The sequence below is a fragment of the Haliotis cracherodii genome, unplaced genomic scaffold (assembly GCF_022045235.1).
Source record: "Haliotis cracherodii isolate W230 unplaced genomic scaffold, xgHalCrac1.p SCAF_1, whole genome shotgun sequence".
In the NCBI taxonomy this organism is placed as follows: domain Eukaryota; kingdom Metazoa; phylum Mollusca; class Gastropoda; order Lepetellida; family Haliotidae; genus Haliotis; species Haliotis cracherodii.
In genome coordinates, this window is record NW_027266264.1 from 20,072,141 (window position 1) to 20,094,862 (window position 22,722).

General features: G+C 42.2%; 1 protein-coding gene across 2 annotated transcripts in view; it reads right to left on the reverse strand.

The window, feature by feature from the left end:
- The window catches only part of LOC139474226 (calmodulin-like), a 180,284-nt gene extending 161,039 nt beyond the window's left edge, over positions 1-19,245 (reverse strand). The window contains exon 1 of one of the 2 annotated variants that reach the window (XM_071257165.1): positions 19,116-19,245. In XM_071257165.1, coding sequence (XP_071113266.1) covers positions 19,116-19,118 — 3 coding nt within the window. In that variant the 5' untranslated portion in view covers positions 19,119-19,245. The remainder of the gene's footprint in view (positions 1-19,115) is intronic. The other variant, XM_071257194.1, reaches the window with a different exon arrangement.
- Between the last annotated feature and the right edge of the window lie 3,477 nt (positions 19,246-22,722).

The following is a 22,722-nucleotide window of genomic DNA, read 5'->3' on the forward strand; positions in this document are numbered from 1 at the left end:
GCAGGGAAAGATGAATACTGTACATTGTTACAACACTGAGCCAGCAATATTTGGCTTTAACGAAGATTTCAACTCTAAAAGACGGCATATTTTGCAATTGACTGTTAACTTTAAATCAGCTATCAGGGTAAACAGTAATGTAAACATATTACATGTAAACAACAATTAACTTCTCACACCATAGTAGTAGTGAGTTAATATTTAACGTCACATCGGCAATATTTCAGCCATACCATAGTAGTAACCACCATGAAATAATATAACAGGTTAAAAGGCTATGACGATGTGAATTAACCCAGTTATAACAATCGAAATACTTTCATGTTTAACTGCACGTGACAAAACCCTTTCTATAAATTATATGGTAACATCTGCTAAAAGCAGAGTCGATTGTACGATTCCGACCAGATCATGAACATTTGTTTATGAATCACTATCAAATAGTGATGAAACCAACCCGTTCGCGAAAAGGTGAGCGTATCCTGCCCCACCGGTGGCACCTGTCACACACACATGCAGAGGCAAATCAATTGTTCATCTGAACAAACACGGAAACGTGTAGTGCAAGTCAAAATAGAGAATTGCATCGGACATCATCTTTGTCACTGATGTGTACAATTTGGAACTGTCCTCCACGTGTCTAACATAAAACTTTTTGAAAGCTTTACTGATGCCTTGAATGTTGTAACCTTGATCAAACAACAAACACAACCACGTCCTATTGATGACATCATCAGATACACATTGACACTAACAGATCTTCCGTGAAGGGATCATGGACGAATTGCACAACCCGGAAAAGGGGAACATGTGTTTATATTGGTGTTACATCAAGTTCGACTTCAGAGTACATCCTACCAAGGCTCATAGTACAGATGATCTCATAAATAAAAGCAACACAACTCTTTCCTTTATCGTATCATTTAACTCTACTTTGATATAATTGGGTTATTGGGTGTTTGGCATAATTGGGGTTGGCGACCGTTGTGACGAACATGAAATCGGTCACTATGAGTTTGCAACTATATACACGTGTACTGTCAAACATTAACGACAACTCCTCGTCCTGGGCATCGTGATACCATCATCCAGCATACATGGTTACTGACAGGTGAGGTCACTGGTGGGCCGGGATCGGCTGAGATCATGTTACTGGTTACTTCAGCACCATATATGCCCATGATTGCGGGTTTCCAAAAAGTGGTAAACGACTTGACCTGCATCACGTCCATCTTTCCCTTCACATGTAGAAGACAAGCCGTGGTTTAACTGAAGTACTGTTCCAACTAAACACACTATAGCTGCCTCACTGTAGCACTAACGTGACTAAGACATTTATTTATTCGGCAGCGTGTTATCTATTTCCACCACCACTCTCAAGTTTTGATTATTCTGAGGCATTTCACACGCAAAGAGATCGCGTCTCGGCAAAAATCTGCCATCATATAGTCACTTGACTTGTTTAGTATCCTCCGCCGCTTATTCTGAAGTACTATCATCAGGACGGTGGAGATCACTGTTGCCACAAAAAATGTGGAACATCCAAAGTGGTAAGACACAACTTAACTCGTCACTGATTGAGTACGTGAATGTTGTTTTACTAAAAAAGGATAGCAATGTTCCAGCTACCTCGCGGCGGTTTATTAATATGGCCCATCATTAACCAGTGATTAATAACATAAGCAACGATCATAACCGTCGAGGCACGACAATATATAAGCCATGTCACATTTTTACCAATTTATTTCCAGTTCTCATTTTAGTGGGCTCTTACAAGCATACGATGTTTGGAACCTATTGAGGCTGGGTTCAACATAGAGTTGCTTGCCCCTGACGCCAGAGAATAGTCAGTCTCGAGTATCTGCTGAAATAGGCGTAAACGTCATAACAATGGTGAAAATTATACGACGGGATCACTGAAAATCAGTGATGACACCAGCTGATCGCGAAAAGGGCAAGCATGACCTGCTCCATCGGTAGCACCCGCCACTCTAATTATCACAAAGAAAATGCTGATTACAGAAGGACTTTTGATATTATGTTTGTTTGTTTTTTGTAACACTCAGCAATAATCCAGCAATAATCCAGATCTGTGACGGCGGTCTGTAAATAATCATGTCAGGACCAGTGATTGACATCATGAGCATCGATCCACGTAATTGGGTTACGATAACATGTATGAACCAAGTCAGCGAGCCTGACCACCCGATCCCGTTAGTCGCCTCTTAAGACAAGCGGGTCGCCTTTTCCAGCAAGCAGGGGTTGCTGAGGACCTATTCTACGCCGGATCTTCACGGGCCCTAATGCATTTTAGTGGCACCAGGATGTGTGCATAGTGCGTAGGCATCAACATAGGTGAAGGTGAATAACGCCGGTGGCAATCGTAGTGGATGGGTGACCGCGCGGAAAACGTCATCGCGCCTGAGCTTCAGAGTATGGTCCAGCATATTGAAACATCGGCTAAGTTACATGTCTTATCTCTTTCGACAACGGATTTACTTCGAACTTTGGCTGTTCACCAGGTAGGAAATGGGTACCCAATAGGATAAAATGGGCTTGTTAATGACGAATCTTCTATCGCCAGGCAACCTAGGTTGTATACTCCTATGGAGTAGAGAAAGCAATTTGGTTCTAAACTGATCTGTTGACCGAGGTAAAAATTGCGCTGCTGTGGGTTGTGTGAGATTATCGATACACACGTCTTCACATTATTTTCACTAAATTCTATTCCCACTGTAAATACATTTCTGAAATACAGTTTTCAGAGGGAATAACACAATTGTTTTAGTGTTTCTAAATTAGTTAAACATATCAACAAAAAAACAATATTACGACCTCATTCAAACTTCATACTGGTAACGTGCACAGTTGGGCAATCAATCGTTCACCCGTTCGCGTAAAGCACTTACTAGTCGTGTAGCCATCTAAATCCTATATTGTTTCTTTTCGTAACAGAAAAATTCAATTCAGCGATGCTGGGACTACGGCAAACAGGCGATTGATGCGGATCAAGATGGCCATCATTCCATGATCAAACGGATAGAAAAAACATAGATGTTGCAGCGAGAGCACATCGATAAATGTGCGCTTCTTGGATATTAATGTTAGAATCATCGCTCATTAGGAGGCCACGTGACTTTTTGTCTGTAGAGAATAACTGGGGAAGTGGTGTTTTGTCAAAGTGGAGCCTGCGTGCGTGCGTGCGTGCGTGCGTGCGTGCGTGCGTCTGTGTTCATGTGTACGTGTGTATGCGCCACACCACTGTCACCGATGAAAACACTAAATTATCCTTCAAAAGATAAAATACCAGAGGGCTAGCGTGCACGCATGCGCGCTGGTGTATGCGCGCTTTCAAAATAAAGACACGAGTTCATTTTCACCTATAAAAAAAGTGAATTACATTCCGAAAGAAATAAGGACAGACACGAATTATCTGTTAAAACTGGGCTGTGATGTGCCATAACTATTATTCATTTTCTTCAAATCCATAGAATTACTTAGTTTCATGGCAGTATTCTTGGCAACAATACCATTTCTCCTACATGCGGTATCGATCGTGGAACTGCAAGCCCAAACTGATAATTCTCTTTGGACACTAAAAGCCATCATTGAAATCACTGACACTGCATTTTTTTCAAAAATCGATAAAACTTTACGACGAGGCAAGAGTCGGAATACCAGTCCATTCATAACTCCCACTGATTGCTGTATTACCATGAATGACACGAAACGCTGACTGTCTTCTTCATTCATTCATGGCAAACAACGTGACTGTCTACAACAATCAATAGGACGAGCGTCTTCATTCAAGCCACTGACAAATAGCAAGTAGGTTCAGGACAGCATGGACGTGAATATTGGAATCCCCCACGGAATAGAAACCTTAATTTGATAACGCTGCTCATTGCTTGCTTAACAACACTGGTGACAGGATTAACCTCGCCTCGGAAGCGACATGGCTTCTACATCATCACGGCGGTGACGATGGTGTCATACTTGCTCCAGTATTGGCGACCAGTTTCTGTCACTATTAAACAGACCCGTGAAGATCCGGGATACAATGGGTCTTCAGCAACCCATGCTTGCCGTAAAAGGTGACTATGTTTGCCGTAAAAGATGACTATGCTTGTCGTAAAAGGCGACTAACGGGATCGGGTGGTCAGGCTCGCTGACATGGTTGATGCATGTCATCGATCCAAAATACGTGGATCGATGCTCATGATATTTATCACTGGATTGTCTGGTCCCGACTCGATTATTTACAGACCGCCGTCATATAGCTGGAATATTGCTGAGTGCGGCGTTAAAAAACAAACAAACCAACCAACCACTATTGAACAGGACAAGCATGTCACCGAGGGACACTTTCCTCGTGTCAGGAACCCAGCATCGAAGCAGGGTTTTAGCAGGCGCATTGTTAGAGTCACATGGTTAAAGGGTTCGCTCGTCACGTCGAAGACCCGGGTTCGATTCCCGACATGGGTACAACGTGTGAAGCCCATTTCTGGTGTTCCCCGTCGTGATATTGCTTGAATATTGCTAAAAGCAGCGTAAAACCTCACTCACTCACTCGCAAACACATACAAATTAAAGATGGACGCAACTATTTTACTTTGTGATGGCAGTTTGAATAATTAATTCATCAACATTGTAGACTGCACGTTACTTTCAAAGAAAATTCAAAGAAAATAGTTTGGCATGCTTGAGTTTCTGGAATGTAACATTGAAAACTCAATCAATAATGGGCACAAGGCCATCAACTGACTTATGTAAATTGTTGGAAATCGAGTGAAGCTTGCTACTTGTCGCCAGCCCAAGAACCCCATATTCATATCGTGGCCATGTACTTCTGAGAGTCCCCAAGCTTAAACACAGGTGGACATAGGTGGACACAGGTGGACACAGGTGGACACAGGTTAGTCCCTTCATCATTGTCATCCATCTTTATCATGTGTAAGGATGTGACATTTTGTATCAAGAAATCAAGAGATTAATCGAATGTAACGAACATTGTTAAAGAGCGCACGCACGTATGCACACACGCACGCACGTATGCACGCACGCACGCACTTACACTCACTCGCACGCACACATATGGACCAGGTATTAAACATTTCGAGAACGGTCTTTAATACATTAAATATGGACGGAACTCGTCTCCGTTAATTAAGAATTAATCAAAATTATATCGGGGTAACGAGAGAAAGATTCATTTAGCCCATGTGAACTCCTTCGAGATCATACTGCTTTTAAAAATGAAGTAATATTTAACCTTTAAGGTAACCAGATTCCATGTCGGCTTTCTTGCGGAATAAATAATCCATATTTAAAACGATATATCACTCTGATCATTCACTCGCAGCCATCAGTCAAACATGAAATTCTGACAGGTCACGTGCTTTCTATCATTCATACACAGAAAATATCAATGATTGCAAAATATGAATAATTCATAGCGGAATCATTACTGGGCAAGTATGTTGAAATTGACATCCCTCGTGCTCCTCGGTCAAATAGACCATTATCAGTATTGGCACAGAGGTGATGCGACACGATTGATGGTACGGACACTTGGCCGACCAATATTAAACCATCATTTCCTCAACGTCAGATAATGAGCGAAAATGGCGACAGGATAATCTCAAACTCATACCCTCAGCATTCTCAGAAGTTCAGTGAACATACATCGGTGACATAAATGGCGAGTGACGCAATGCCCTATTTACCCGTGTTTTTTCAAAGGGGTGTCCTCAGGTTTGCACGCAGTGAGGTATCGTATCGGAGTCAAAGACCTGAATAAGTGAGTGAGTTGGGTTAACACCGCTTTTAACAGTATTCCAGTTATATCACGGCGTGTCAGCTTAATGTGGGAGGAAAGCCTGAAGTGATGCAGGTCTCAGACGTTTACCACTTCGGTGAAACCCACGAGCATGGGTATTGTGCTGACAAACCTAGATATATAATCGGGGCGACCCGGGATTTGAACCCACAATCATAGGTTTCTGGCGTGCCCAAGCTACGCAACTCTGCAAAGCGAATCGTGCACCCCCCCACCCCCCCCTCCCCTAGTGGGAGAAGACACAAACATATATAAACGATCCAACACGCCAAACTAATATTGAAGGATGACTGAGCGAGTATGATAATCTGCCGCCTAACCTGTCCGATAGCGTCAGGAAGCACCAAGAACGATAGTCCTGCACCATGACTGTGGAATATATTCATTTTATCAAGAGAAAACCAAATCTAGATATGTATACAAAAGCAAGTCTAGCCAGCGCTATCTAGCTATATTCAACATATGAAATCAGCATCGGGAAAATCATTTGTTTTTTTAGAGTCGTGAAGGGTATTGTGTATAAGATTTCATAGACTAAATGTTAGTCTACAAGAATGAGTTTCATGTACAACAACCACGCGGAGAAAAGAACCCGCTAGGACGGACGAACACTTTAACCACAAGGCCACACCACCGCTTATCGTTGCAGAATTATTTTGCTTTTTCCGCGGTTTAGACAGGATAAACTACATGTTAAATATATTTCATTACAATACTTGTATTCAATCAACTTACATGTAGTCTATGTTTATAAAGATTCAGATAATTCATACCCTGTCGGCTTGGATAAATTGAATTTACTAATCATTTAGGTCAAGGTGACATTTAATTCCTGGTACGTAAGTTGATGGGTTTTATGAAGTCTGGGCGGTGTGTTCTGTCCGGTCACTGTCGCTCCCAGCTCCAGTAAATGCCATCTGTGGGACTGGGCTGCCATTAACTCCACATCGCTTCATTAAACGGGCATCTGCTAATCAGCTAAAATGGAAGCGAGGAGGTCTGGTCGTCATTAAGGAATAGAGATCGTCTATTATATGGAACAATCCCGAAAATCAATGATCCCCGCTCGTTGCGTATAGGTATGTAGGAATTACTGTTAGTCCTGCTGTAGGGAGCTCATCATTTGGGCCAACAACGTGTTTTTATAAGCTACCCACATCCGCCAGACCAAATAGTTCCCGCTGCAAAGTGTTATGGTGTGGAATTAGCAGCGGGATTGGAATCAGGTCATGCGGTCCTGTCACGCGCATTGCACGTGCTGCACGCGATCGTGACCACACAGATGTCAATATGGAACTTGTAATTCTCCAGAGGGACGATCGCAATCACTTAATGGTTGTTCGTACACACAAATTGTCAGACGATATGATGCAGGTAGGTTTTGCAATCAACTAGCGCATGGGGAGAGGGTATTATTATACATTCAGCGCTCTTAAATGAGCAATAGAAATGATTAAAAAAGTTTTCGAAACTCATCCCAAATGCAACTTATTTGACATTTAGCAGACATGATCTGGTGATTGTGTGTTCCATGTAGAAACGTTTAGAAAGTGCAGCTGGACGATGCAATATGATAGGCACACGATGAAATAAAAAAGCCCATTTAAACAAATCGGACATAATGAATTTCCATAATAGTTTCCGTGACGAACGATCGCTATGATCACTAGGCTACCCCATCGTCAGTTTCAGTTTGTTTCCATTACGTGGCAAGCTGATGCTGGAGAAACGTCTGACGTTTCCCACGGTTATGGCGGAGACAATGTCAAGAATGGAGCGAATCAGGAATCCAAGGTAGCGATCATCGGATTCTTGCGAGCCAAAGAGACGCAACTCTGTACAGCGAATTTACGCGCCAAAGATACACGTGTGTCATTTATAGCCACATATGCGTGACAAAATTCTTAACACAATACCGGGTACGCAGACATATGCGCCGTCGAGTTTTATTTATCATATGAAGTGAGTGAGTGAGTGAGTGAGTGATACGGAAAAAAAATGTATTCAGCACTCTATCGAACCCGGACTTTCAGTGTGAAATCAATCGTTTTATAGCGTTTATGGGAGACCCAAACGCCACATACAAGGCAGTAATGCTTTAATGCAACCTCATAAACTCCATGACAGAGAACGTCTGAAGCACGGGAAGCTGACATATCTGACTATCGCGACATCATTAACGCATAAATGGGATCCGTCAGAGCAAGGGAGATAACTGCAGCAGCCAACGATTCTCAGTCAACTCGGGCGGTTTTGCACGTGCATAATTCAGGAAGAATAATACGGGAAACACGTGCTCAACGTGATCCTCTGTAAACTAAATGTGAAACAATGTCTTTGAATTGCTTCTCCCTCCTCCCAATGTGAGAGACAGTCGCATACCTCACTCAACAGGTGGGCGGTCGCGTAGGCTGACGTTGGCTAACGTGACCGGGAGGTAATGTTAGTTGACATTTCAGTACATTCCAGAACATCATGGTGCCGTGGATAGCATTCGGGTCTATGAGATGATATGTGGGAAATGTTTATTGCAGGTGGATCCTGTTTGTGGAACCATCATTCATAAACATACCTCCCTCCAAAGACCCCCAGCTGGTGACGAACATCACAACGTACCAGTGTGTTTCAAATATATCAGGGGCGGTGGGTAGCCTAGTGGTTAGCGTCACCCCTAAGATCCAGGTTCGAATCCCGACATGGGTGCAATATATGAAGCCTATTTCTGGTGTCTCCCGCCGTGATATTGTTGGAATATTGCTAAAATCAAACTCACTCACTCAAATATATCCCGTGGGTGATTATACATATTCGACTTCAAACTTCAGGCCAGGGCAGTATTTGTAGGTTTGAAGAGTGGTTTAGACTTGGATTTAAAATCGGAAAATTTCATGCCAAAAACGAAAGAGAATATATCTTAAGGTTTTAACTAAAAAATATATCGTCCACTGGACATGCTGGATGTCATTAAATAGTATTGTGGATGAAAAAATGCTCGTCTCCCCACTTTTAATTAAAAAAAAACGTTGTTTGTCTTGAAGCGAGGCGTAAAAAATATATTCTCAAGTGAAATCCCATCTAATCTGAATCTTGTGATTGGAACAAGATGGTGATTACTTTAATCACTGGAATTAGTGACGCGTTCTTAAGCACTCATTTGATTCTATGTGTTCCATTGTAAAGGCTCGGACTTGATGAAATCACACATACAGAATCTTGACAAGACGGGTACGTTCTTCAGTGTAAGTAGACATGATGTCGGAGTATTCCAGAACCAGCAAACATCGGTAGCAATGCGACTTCGAGACTAACAGTAAATGATACGTGAAACTACTGAAGGACTGCAAGAATGTTGTTTAACGCCCGTACGACGTGCGGTCCTGGGGGACTGTTCTCGCCCAGATCACGGTGCTACCGAGGTGTGTGTGTGTGTGTGTGTGTGTGTGTGTGTGTGTGAGAGAGAGAGAGAGAGAGAGAGAGAGAGAGAGTGTGTGTGTGTGTGTGAGAGAGAGAGTTTGTGTGTGAGTGTGTGTGTGTGAGTGAGAGTGTGTGTGAGTATGTGTGAGTGAGTGAGTGAAAGTGTGAGTGTGAGTGAGAGTGTGTGTGTGTGTGAGTGAGTGAGTGTGTGTGTGCGTGAGTGAGTGTGTGTGAGTGAGTGTGTGTGTGAGTGTGAGAGTGTGTGTGTGAGTGAGTGAGTTGGTGTGAGTGAAAGTGTGTGTGTGTGAGTGAGTGAGAGTGAGTGAGTGAGAGTGTGTGTGAGAGTGTGTGTGAGTGAGTGTGTGTGAGTGAGTGTGTGTGAGAGATCGTCCGGACTGATGCCGATATACTACTACTCAAAAGAAGCTGAAGAACACAAAATTCTTTCATATTACTAATATTATTGTTAATCTGTCACGGCTTCTCATGGCTTGACAGATTAATTATAATAATATGAAAGAATCCGGTGTCCTTTAACTTCTTTCGACTGGAATACAAACTAAGTCTTGTTTCGCAACACATGAAAAGAAATGTGTTCGATGGATAGTTTTCTTCTTAATTCAATTTCATTTTGATCACAACTGAACTTCTATTTTTTTATTCTTCCGAATCGAAACTCCGATTAGATATGAACATGCAAATGTATAAACAATTACACGATGGGAAACAAGATGACGGTCTCGCATATCGATATTATTAAATGTCAGAGGGCAACTGGCATTCTCGGATATATAGCAGCCACTAGTAGCCACTGGTAGCCACAGGACAACAGATTCAGTGGGTTGTTTATATCAGACACGATACACCGCTTCCTTGTAGCAACAAATGATCTGCTGAAACAGCAAAATTTGGCGAAGACAAATCTGCAGCCCACAAACAGAGATTAATCATCTCCGTGGTCTGACTGCATCAGTCCTATAACGGGAGCAGGTGGGTGATCCCACCTTGAGAGGAGCTGGAACATACATAACAGAAAAAATATCCAGCATCTCCTCGTTTAGAGAAACATGATTCCTTTTGTGAAACGTGTTTATAGTAACTGTCTACGTGGGCAGGGTCAACAGGTAGGTGTTGTGCAAGCTGTATTCAACAGGTGATTGTTGTTTAACATACCTGTGCACAACACTGAACATACGGATCTTGTTCGTCAGATTGTTTGGTGATGAGTGATTAGCTGTAATATGTGATGAGTACAAACTCCTGAGAGAATTATGTTAACAACGTAGATGAACAGGTCTTATTATTATATACTGAACCGCAAAAGAAACGTCACGATGGACAGATATATGAGAGTGAGTGAGTTGGGTTTAACGCCGCTTTTAACAGTATTCAAGTTATATCGCGACGTGTCAACTTAATGTGGGAGGAAAGCCTGAGGTGATGCAGGTCTCAGACGTTTACCACTTCGGTGAAACCCACGAGCACGGGTATGGTGCTGACAAACCCAGAAACATAATCGGGGCGAACCGGGATTCGAACCCACAATCATAGGTTTCTGGCGTGTCCAAGGGACGCAACTCTGCATAGCGAATCGCGGCGCCTTAGACGACTGGGCCACCCGTGCCCCCAGATATATGAGAAATCTTACTTGTCCAAACACTGTAAACATACTTTGAGACATGTTAAAAAAGATGAAACTTGGCAAAACTGATCACCAAGGTTGAAATTAAAGTGTCAAATGTTCTTAAAGTGAAACACAACGCTAGTATCTGAGAAAATGGCATCACAAGTCAGTATCTCGTGTGTCCGCCATGTGCATTGAAGACAGAAGTGCAACGTCGATACATGGAATGGATGAGGCGGTTGATGAAGGCCATAGGCACTTGAGCCCACAGTCTGAGGAACGCCTGACGCAGTTCAGCTGCAGTTGTCGGCCTTGGTCGGACGTCATTCAGCCGTCTTTGAATCTCGTCCCACAGGTGCTCAATGGGATTTAAATCGGGACTGAGGGCAGATTATTATTATACTTGTCATTGTCATGTCCACTGCTCTCACATGTTATACTGTCACTGAATATTGTACTACCATTCTATTGTTCACTACCATTGTAATTGCTGTGTAGTAATTTGTATTGATTTGTAAACCTAGTTCATTTTGGGATATAATTGTTGATTGTATACCATATGTTGGTTGTTTGTGGGTTTAACAATTAATTCTTTTACGTACAGATTTCTGAGTTAACATATTGTTTCAATTAGGGAATCGACACATACTTTTGCATACAAGCATTGAACCGACGCCCTTAGTTACCGGAGCGTGTGTTCAGTAAAGATGTTATCCAACGTGAGGTGAAACAGGTGCGCGGAGTGGAGAAGAGGTCATATTTACTTTTCCATTTAGTTGATATTGGTGTGGACGCTTATGTTGTGGTGCCTGTGTTATGTATGGCCTGTATGGCATCATTAGAGTATGTTGGTATAAAACCTTTGAAAAACATAAATGCAGCATGGCAAGATGTTCAGACCTGAAGAAAGTATGACAAGAGGTTGTTCAGATATTATTGTTGTTTGTGACGTTCTTCCAGCAGAGGAGTTGTATGGCACTATGTTGTTCAGACATCAGTGCTATATGACAGTATGTTGAGATATTAGTGTTGTATATCGTTCAGACATCAGTGCTATATGACAGTATGTTGAGATATTAGTGTTGTATGTTGTTCAGACATCAGTGCTATATGACAATATGTTGAGATATTAGTGTTGTATATCGTTCAGACATCAGTGCTATATGACAGTATGTTGAGATATTAGTGTTGTATGTTGTTCAGACATCAGTGCTATATGACAATATGTTGAGATATTAGTGTTGTATATCGTTCAGACATCAGTGCTATATGACAGTATGTTGAGATATTAGTGTTGTATATCGTTCAGACAGCAGTGCTATATGACAGTATGTTGAGATATTAGTGTTGTATGTTGTTCAGACATCAGTGCTATATGACAATATGTTGAGATATTAGTGTTGTATGTTGTTCAGACATCAGTGCTATATGACAATATGTTGAGATATTAGTGTTGTATATCGTTCAGACATCAGTGCTATATGACAGTATTTTGAGATATCAGTGTTGTATGTTGTTCAGACATCAGTGCTATATGACAGTATGTTGAGATATTAGTGTTGTATATCGTTCAGACATCAGTGCTATATGACAGTATGTTGAGATATTAGTGTTGTATGTTGTTCAGACATCAGTGCTATATGACAATATGTTGAGATATTAGTGTTGTATGTTGTTCAGACATCAGTGCTATATGACAATATGTTGAGATATTAGTGTTGTATATCGTTCAGACATCAGTGCTATATGACATTATGTTGAGATATAAGTGTTGTATGTTGTTCAGACATCAGTGCTATATGACAATATGTTGAGATATTAGTGTTGTATATCGTTCAGACATCAGTGCTATATGACAGTATGTTGAGATATTAGTGTTGTATGTTGTTCAGACATCAGTGCTATATGACAATATGTTGAGATATTAGTGTTGTATGTTGTTCAGACATCAGTGCTATATGACAATATGTTGAGATATTAGTGTTGTATGTTGTTCAGACATCAGTGCTATATGACAGTATGTTGAGATATTAGTGTTGTATATCGTTCAGACATCAGTGCTATATGACAGTATGTTGAGATATTAGTGTTGTATATCGTTCAGACATCAGTGCTATATGACAGTATGTTGAGATATTAGTGTTGTATGTTGTTCAGACATCAGTGCTATATGACAATATGTTGAGATATTAGTGTTGTATGTCGTTCAGACATCAGTGCTATGTGACAATATGTTGAGATATTAGTGTTGTATACTGTTCAGACATTGGGGTAGTATGGCAAAATGTTCAGACAATAGGGCTGTAAGACAAGAGGTCCGGATATAAGTGCTGTATGGCAAGAGGTGGGTCAGGAGTCAGTGCTGTATGGCAAGAGGTGGGTCAGGAGTCAGTGCTGTATGGCAAGAGGTTGGTCAGGAATCAGTGCTGTATGGCAAGAGGTGGGTCAGGAGTCAGTGCTGTATGGCAAGAGGTGGGTCAAGAATAAGTGTTGTATGGCAAGAGGTGGGTCAGGAGTCAGTGCTGTATGGCAAGAGGTTGGTCAGGAGTCAGTGCTGTATGGCAAGAGGTTGGTCAGGAATCAGTGCTGTATGGCAAGAGCTTGGTCAGGAGTCACACCATGGCTCGCTGAGTAGGGACTGACGAAGGAATCTCTGACGTCAGCTGCATATATTGTGTTGTGTGAGATCACAAAGAAACGACAGATGTCTTTTCAATAGGAGGTATTTCGACAACGTCCGTTGGTTTTATGTGTTTGAACCAAGCTATAGAACCCGCGCCACAGAAGGAAAGGGGTCGACGACATGGTATTCGAGGCTATGTAAGCTGTGACTGTCACCATGGTTCTACTATTCATCAAGCTACGAGTATATAATTAAAATCTTTCTCTGAACACAAGTGCAACACTGTTTATATTGACTCAGATGAAAAAGTGATATAAAAACATTCACAGTTGGGTCAATAATATTAAACTCATTCGCATATCCCCGCGTCTTATTCCCGGTGTCTGTTATGTAACAGGCGACTTTGTAATATAACTCAGATATTTAGTGCTTTAATAAGATCCTGGCACATTCAAGGGACGCAACTCTACACAGCGAATGTTGACCTTTCAGACGACCTGTATCAATTTGAAACCTGAGTGAGTTCGCGGACAGTGACTACGCAGATAGGTGTAACGTGAGAAGAGCCTGAGTTCTTACACGAGCAGAACCAACATCTTATTGATGCGTTATGAAAGATGAAGGAATAATATTGCTTTTAAGAGTCATCAACTTAAAATGGCTGCTTTGAGGATCTAGTTTATGATGCTCGGCGCAACTGCAGCATCTACCGTGCCCTTCAACATCAAACAGATACGGAAATAGATAACACAAGAAATGTCATGAACCAATGACGTTTTTTGAATGATATAGAATCATGTATGCTATCAAAGATAAGATAATGATAAGACTGCTAGTCGTTTTATGGATGACAGAGTGCCGATGTGATGGCCAATTTTAACTCATTCATTCACAGATTTTCTCATTTGAAACGTACTAAGGTAAATAATATTCAAAGCCATGTTTGACTTAAAATAGATAAATAAAAACAGTCCCCGAAAGGTCATCCGCGTTACCAAATGCTCCGTACAGCATCCCCAACCTCGTCCAACTTCAATCGCTGTTCTCTCAAATGGATCCAGCTTCCTGCAGGAACATCAGTGCGTATTTTGGTGAGGTGAGGTGAGCTGAGGTGAGGTGAAATGGGGTTTAACGTCGCGTCCAAGATTATTGCACTTATATAGCGACGTGCATGTACGTGTGTGTTTATGTGGCTGCTTGTACTAGCTCGGACTGATGCCGATTTATAGTGCTAGCTCACTGAGATACCATGCCGCAGTTTAACATGAATGCCCCACTCAGACACAGTATACTGACTCCGAGCCGACCAGTCCTTGTTTTAGCCCCTTAATGCCGAGCGCCAGACAGGGTAACAACAAGTACCATCTTTTCACGTCTTTTGGTATGACCCGGTCGGGGATCGAACCCCGGACCTTCCGCTCTACCACTAGACCACGGAGGCGGTTCTAGTGCGTATTTTGAAAGCGAGGAGGCTCAGCTTCAAGCCTTATTCTAACAATTTCACGAACGCGGTTTTTGGAAATCATACATTTTTAGTTTTAAAGCTAATTTGATTTAAATAACGTTATTCGAAATAGTTTTGATAGGCTGAATTTTATGTTCATAGACGGTGAAACCTCTTCAAACTTGAACTTTGAACAGACCTGGTGACGTGTTTGTTTTGTTTGTTTGTTGTTTAACGCCTCCCTCAGCAATATTCCAGCTATATGACGGCGGTCTGTAAATAATCGAGTCTGGACCAGACAATCCAGTGATTGACAACATGAGCATCGATCCACGCAATTGGGATGCAGTGACATGCATCAACCAAGTCAGCGAATCTGACCACCCGAGCCCGTTAGTCGCCTCTTACGACAAGCATAGTCGCTTTTTACAGCAAGAATGGATTGCTGAAGACCTATTCTATCCCGGCTCCTTACGGGGTCCCTGCGTAACGTCAGAACGGTCACATAACGTCACATAGCTTATCAATACCAATCTCAACTACCTGACTGCCATTTTTAGGTGCCCAGAGCTCAACAAATATCGATCAACGTTGACCAGGTTGACAATTCCGACAGTGATTAAACCACTTAATATCTAGTTCCACATATCAAACGAAATGAAGTTAGTGAAAATGATTAAATCAGTTTCTTCCAACCGTAAAACACATTCGATGATATTCTAGCGCCCATGGCCGGGGGGTATTGCCCTGTCGGTCGCCTTGTTGCTGCACCGCCACAGCCGTTTCCGCTTTCACCTCACTCACGGAGGTTCCCTCAAGTCAGACTATATATAACTAACAGAGGCTATAATAAGAACTCCATCAACACTGGGATGAGGAGGAATATGATAAGACCAAGGTCGAGGTCACAAACACCACAGTGCTGTTTGCTACAACTGTCATGACTATCGCCATACTGAACGTAAACGTAATTAGTCTATATGTGCAATGGCGGTGATTGTCGTTATCATGTACGGTTTTAATGTATATGTCGTTCAGATATCTGCGATTGTGTAGCGGATCTTGCATGGGAACTCACAGCGCAGTGTTAACATTCGACGTTTTCAAACTGTTTCACAGTGTCATGGATTGGGTCAAAGAAATAACTAGCTTTCAGTGGCCAGGTGGACTCGTTTTACTTGTGAAGACTAACTAACTGAGTATGGTTTTACGCCGCTTTTAGAAATATTCCAGAAATATCACGGCGGGGGACACCAGAAATGGGCTTCAACCATTGTACACATGCCGAGAATCGAACCCGGGTCTTCGGCATTACGAGCGAACGCTTTAACCACCAGGCTACCCGACCGCCCCTTACTTGTGAAGAGAAATATTTAACCCGTGTGAGTAGATAAAAAGCAAAGTTGGTAAAATGTGTTATTTTTTACCTTTTACCGGTTAACAGAATCACAACTGTTGACGTGGTTGCAGTTCTTGTAATATGTTATTCCTGACATGTCACGGGTGTTTGGCAATGACACCATCACCTACCACTACGACTGCGTTGCCTTTAGGCACCCTGGGTGTTTCCGGGTGAAAAATGTCCCCCAAAACCCATACTTGCCGAACAAAGGAACGAACTGAATCGGGGGGCGGTCGGGTAGCCTAGTGGTTAAAGCGTTCGCTCGTCACGCCGAAGACCCGGGTTCGATTCCCGACATGGGTACAATGTGTGAAGCCCATTTCTGGTGTCCCCCGCCGTGATATTGCTGGTAAATCGCTAAAAGCGGCGTAAAACCATACTCACTCACTCACTAACTGAATCGGTGCACAGACTCGGTGACTTGGTTGATTGTGGGTCATCGTAGCCCGAGGGCACGTGACGTTGATCATGATATCAATCACTGGTTTGTGTGGTCCTCGTATGATTATTTACAGGCCGCCGTGATATAGCTGAAATATTGCCGAGTGCGGCGTTAAAGAAAGAAACAAAGAATCAAACCTTAAGTGAGTGAGTGAGTTTGGTTTTACGCCGCTTTAAATAATATTCCAGCAATATCACGGCGGGGGACACCAGAAATGGGCTTCACACATTGTACCCATGTCGGGAATCGAACCCGGGTCTTCGGCGTGACGAGCGAACGCTTTAACCACTAGGCTACCCGACCGCCCCACAAACCTTAAGGAAGAAGGATATAGGATGTATCAGCTATAACGATGCATTTGCTTACCACTTTTTACAAGGCTGTCTCATCGTTTGATGAGAAATGGAAATGTTCAATTCACTGCAACACTCGTTCTAATCAGTCCGCCCCTCGTGGGAGGATCGACCACAGGCAATCAGCGTGGTAAGATGTCCGTAACCACTGAACTAAAACATACCCTTGATCGAAAACTACCTATAGGGACCACGTATGTTGCCACATACAGACTCTGCACTGGTATTCCAACGAACATAATCGAGTGAGTGAGTTGGGTTTAACGCCGCTTTTAACAGTATTCCAGTTATATCGCGACGTGTCAGCTTAATGTGGGAGGAAAGCCCGAAGTGATGCAGGTCTCAGACGTTTACCACTTCAGTGAAACCCACGAGCACGGGTATGGTGCTGACAAACATAGAAACATAATCGGGGCGAACCTGGATTCGAACCCACAATCATAGGTTTCTGGCGTGCCCAAGGGACTCAACTCTGCACAGCGAATCGCGGCGCCTTAGACGACTGGGCCCCCCGAACGAATTCGAAACCGCAATATTGGTATCAACAAGTCTTTAATTTCAAACACTACGTAAACACTACATAAACACTATATAAACACTACATAAACACTACGTAAACACTACATAAACGAAAAGAAGACCAGCACGCGCACATTATAAAAACAGTTGAGTGAGTGAGTGAGTATGGTTTGACGCCGCTTTTAGCAAAATTCCAGCAATATCACGGTGGGGAAGAACAGTTGAGTCACATGGAGAATTATGTAAATAAATCGAGATATATGTACTGTATCTTAGTTAGGCGTCGGAGCACATGCTGATACAGTGTTCGAGACTATGTTGTTAACGTTGTTGTTCGTTTGTTGTTTAACGCCGCACTCAGCAATATTCCAGCTATATGACGGTGGTCTGTAAATAATCAAGTCTGGTCCAGACAATTCAGTGATTGACATCATGAGCATCGATCCACTCAATTGGGATACGATGCATCAACCAAGTCAGCTAGCATGACCACCCGATCCCGTTAGTCGCCTCTTACGACATAGTCGATACCGATAGTCCTCAGTGAGTTCCTTAGTCATAATACCGGCTCTATCATTGTAGGGGATGAGCTACTTAAACGATGTGGACTGAAATTTCAACACTATGTAACTGTACCTGGTAACTATGTAAGCAAGGATCTCTTGGAGAGCATGGGAGACAAACTATGCCCAACAACCCAAGCCATAAAGTTTGACTTCACAAAAACATTTAAGACGCAGGAAATTAGTTAATTGGTTTCATATGAAAAATGGGGTTGATCATCTTCATATGATAGACTAACTTATATGTTGTGAATTACATGATGTTTTAACGTCAAATGAGATCAAAGTGAAATCTGTCGAATATTAATCATGTTATGGTGTGAAAAAATCTCAAACACGAATATAAATTGAATTCAACTGAATGTTTTCAAGAGCTTTGCCAACCGTTTAACGACGGCAAGAAGAATTTCACTAACTAAATGAAGTAAAAGAAAACATATCGTTTTATGATCTTGTACAACAACATGCGTTGGAGGTTGGAGTACAAGAGTCGATGGTACCCTCCACCAGCCAGGCTTATCCCTGCTGGTACTATGATTCCTTCCAACAACACAGCCGTGTGGGTCTACCTTCATAACACGGAAGTACTGACGCACCAACTGTTTTTTCAGGTCACGAGGAACTAGAACCGACATACGAGGTACGACCTCAGCTTACAATGTTACCTCAGTACAAAACCATGAAAGTTTTTCTACCATTTAGAATATATCCACTTTGCATTTACAATCTGTCAAAGGAACATGCCTACTTTTCATATTCTTGACAGCTAAACAATCGGGTTCTTCTCAGGGCATCATTTCCAAAATGAGAATTTCATTTTGTAAACAAACGGTGTTGTCCCCCTGTCAAGGTGATTTGACGCTTGGGTGCAAAAAGATAGAATTTTACTTACCATTATTGTACATATCCTAGATACGTCCACAAGTTAGTAAATGCTTCAGAACCCGGTACAATCGGTAGTAAACAAGTGTTTAGGTGCCCTCTTCCCAACATCCAATCGCCACCTTATTTTTAGAGACGAGCAACCATTTGATCCTCTAGAAGTTCAGGCGCTCTGACGTAAATTGACGGAACAGTCTATTTACCGGCTAGGGGCGACGCATCACGCTCGGCTTCTAACATTAATGTAGGCTTGTGTTTTGAAAAAGAAAAGATGACGTAGGTTCTCTAGATTGTTAAGCCCAATGTGTGATGTCATTCATCTGCAACAGAGCCAGTGAAGAAACTACACACTTGTTATCAGATACAGAACCGAGTCCCCTACAATATTTATCGACTAGCGCATCTTTCCAGCAAACGATCAACTCAAAATTTCTCTTGGCTATTTATTACGAGCAGCGCGCCTAGCAACATGTATTGGTATACCTCGAGGAAAACCTGTATCCAGTCTAACAGTTGATCCCCGCAGTCGGTAGAGACTTCTCACGGAGTCATGCCTTCAAACGAAATACACTTTGATACGGCTCGACCAAATTGGGATTCCAGCGCTCCATGACCAGGGCTGATGACTTGGATTCCTGCGCCCTGACCAGGGACGTGTCTTATGCTGGCTTCTTTGTGTGGATGTTAATTGAATCTGGCTAAACAAATTTGTATTGATCTTCCCCAGTGCTGTTATCGTCAGGTTTTGCTCAAGTTGTGGACGGCAAGGTTTGAAAATAACAGCCTAGTGTGAAATTAGGAACATTTAAACGGATCAGTGTTGGTTGAATTTACATTAAGTACTGCACTTTAATTCGCTCTAATAGGTATTTTTCAATTACTGAAAGAGAGGCTTATCTTCAGCAGATTGCGTATACAGTCCCCTTGCTATAAAGCTGAATATGTGAATGAGTGGTAACGCCCTCGTCTGTAATGGTTATATTTCAGCGCATCAAGTTCCCGATAACCTTCTTAATGATCAAATGACGGATTTGATTATTTTGTCTTCGATTCGACATGCATTAGTCAGACGCATGCGTAATGAAGAGTTTTTGTTGAGTGAATGTACTTTGACGCCCCCACCAGCAGCAATAATACAATCATACTTATAAGTTATAAGGGCAGCCCGATGTTTTCACGTTAATAAGGACAATCTGTACTGGCAACTGATACAAGTGACCTATGTACATCCTTGTCAACCGAGGCTTGCTGTACAAGGCGACTGACTATGCTTGTCGTAAGAGGCGACTAACGGGATCTGGTGGTCAGGCTCGCCGACTTGTTTGATGCATGTCATCGTTTCCCAATTGCATTGATCGATGCTCATGATGTCAATCACTGGATTGTCTGGCCCGGACTCTATTATTTACAGACCACCGTTATATAAGTGGAATATTGCTGAGTGCGGCATTAAGCAACAAACAAAACAACCCTATCATATATGCATGTATGTCACAGTCGACGAGGTGACCAGCCTGTGTCACTATATACAGGTAACCAGGTGACCCATTGCCGTACTTAAGTGTCTGGTACGGGTGTCAAACAAGTTGTTTTACCCGGCATCTGATCTTGCTGCTCACTGACGAGATATTGTCGTGCTGGAATATCCACTGGCCCGCGATGACTGTACTGGGTATAGTTGACACTTCTCCATTACATGGTAAATCAGGATAATGTACCTCCGATGTATTCTGCGAGTGAAGATAGTTTTCCAAAACAATTATGAATCCGTTAAATCCATCACCTCGCTCATCGTCTCACTATCTGAAGCCTCCCGCTACACCAATAACATTTATGCAGTGCAAAGAAGTGTAACTATCATCACTGAAGATGGCAGACTTAAAACAGCTAACAGACCATGGAGTGACGACCTACATCTACATTGTAGGTAATATTATCACTTGTATCATTTCAAAGCTTAGTTAAGCCAAAGTTACATGCAATCGCCTTGTCATTCTGTAATGAAACGCTAAGCAAAGCGTGTCTGACCCATTAGTCTGTCTTAAAGACCCTGATACAAATATATCAAATACAGCCCATGCAAGTCTATAATGTTTGGCAAGTCTAGATTACTTCAGTAATGAAGAGAGTCTCTGGGCTTCTTTTTATCATATTTTTATTCAGATAAATTAACAACTGTTTTTTTTGTACGATATGTTCATTTCAGAGACTAGATGTTAATCTACCGATCCATGTATAACAGGTGAGGTGAGGTGAGGTGAGGTGAGGTGAAATTTGGTTTAACGTCGCGTCCAAGATTATTGCACTTATATAGCGACGTGCATGCACGTGTATGTATGTGTGTATTGTACGAGTCGGGACTGATGCCGATTTATAATGCTAGCTCACTGAGATACCATGCCGCAGTTTAACAAGAATACCCCACTCAGACCCGGTATACTGACTCCGAGTCGACCAGTCCTTGTTTTAGCCCCTTAATGCCGAGCGCCAGACAGGGTAACAACAAGTACCATCTTTTAACGTCTTTTTGTATGACGCGGCCCGGGATCGAACCCCGGACCTTCCGCTCTCCGGGCGGACGCTCTACCACAAGACCACGGAGGCGGTCCCTATGTATAACAATGACAGTGTATAATGTAGTGACGATACAAAAACTGGGATTCCCACACCAGGCAAAGTTAGTCACCTCCCACCAATGAATGACAGGGGTCGTGCCACAGTGTCGTGCCACGGGTGTCGGTTATTCCGTGGGGCTAGGGTGTCGTACTTGAGTTGTGCTAGGGATGTCATACCAATAACAACAATCTTCATCCATTCGGTGTAATAATATATGTGGTAACACGGAGAATGCATCAGCGTTATCATTATCGATGATCCTGTGAAATCTGTGCTATTGCTATTCATTCTATTATGATAAATACCCCGGAGTCATTCGCCGTCAAAATTTCGACTCGAAAGGGATGTCACCATCTCCCTTATCAACACTTCAGCACAATATTTTTGGTAACACGGTACTTCATACCCTCTGAACCCGTGAAGATCCGGGTTAGAATGGGTCTTCAGGAACCCGTGTTTGTCATAAGAGACGGCTAACGTGATAGGGTGGTCAGGCTCACTGACTTGGTTAATACATGTCATCGTATCCCAATTGCGTGGATTCTTATATCAGCCACAGGATTGTCTGGTCCAGACTCTATTATGTTCAAGTTCAAGTTCAAGTTCATTTATTCTCAAAAACCACGTTTGGTGGTACAAGAGCATATACAGTATGCAAAGACAAATGAAAATACACAATCATGATGAAATACAGAATAAATAAATACAAGATATTATACAAGATGGCTGGAGTTAAAATTCTACTGTTCTTGTAAGAGATAATACCTTCGAGAGATATTTTGACAGATTGATAATTTCTTTAGCGCCTTTGGTTGTAATAATTTAACAAAGTTTGGTATACTTTGATATTTTGTTATGAGAGATGGTAAGTACATTTTTCTTGCTTCACAGAGAGTTTTACAGTAAAATATGTAATGAAATTTATCAGCAATAGAAAAAGATTTACAAATCTTTCAGGCGACGGTCATATAGCTGGGATATTGCTTAAAACAACAAAGAAA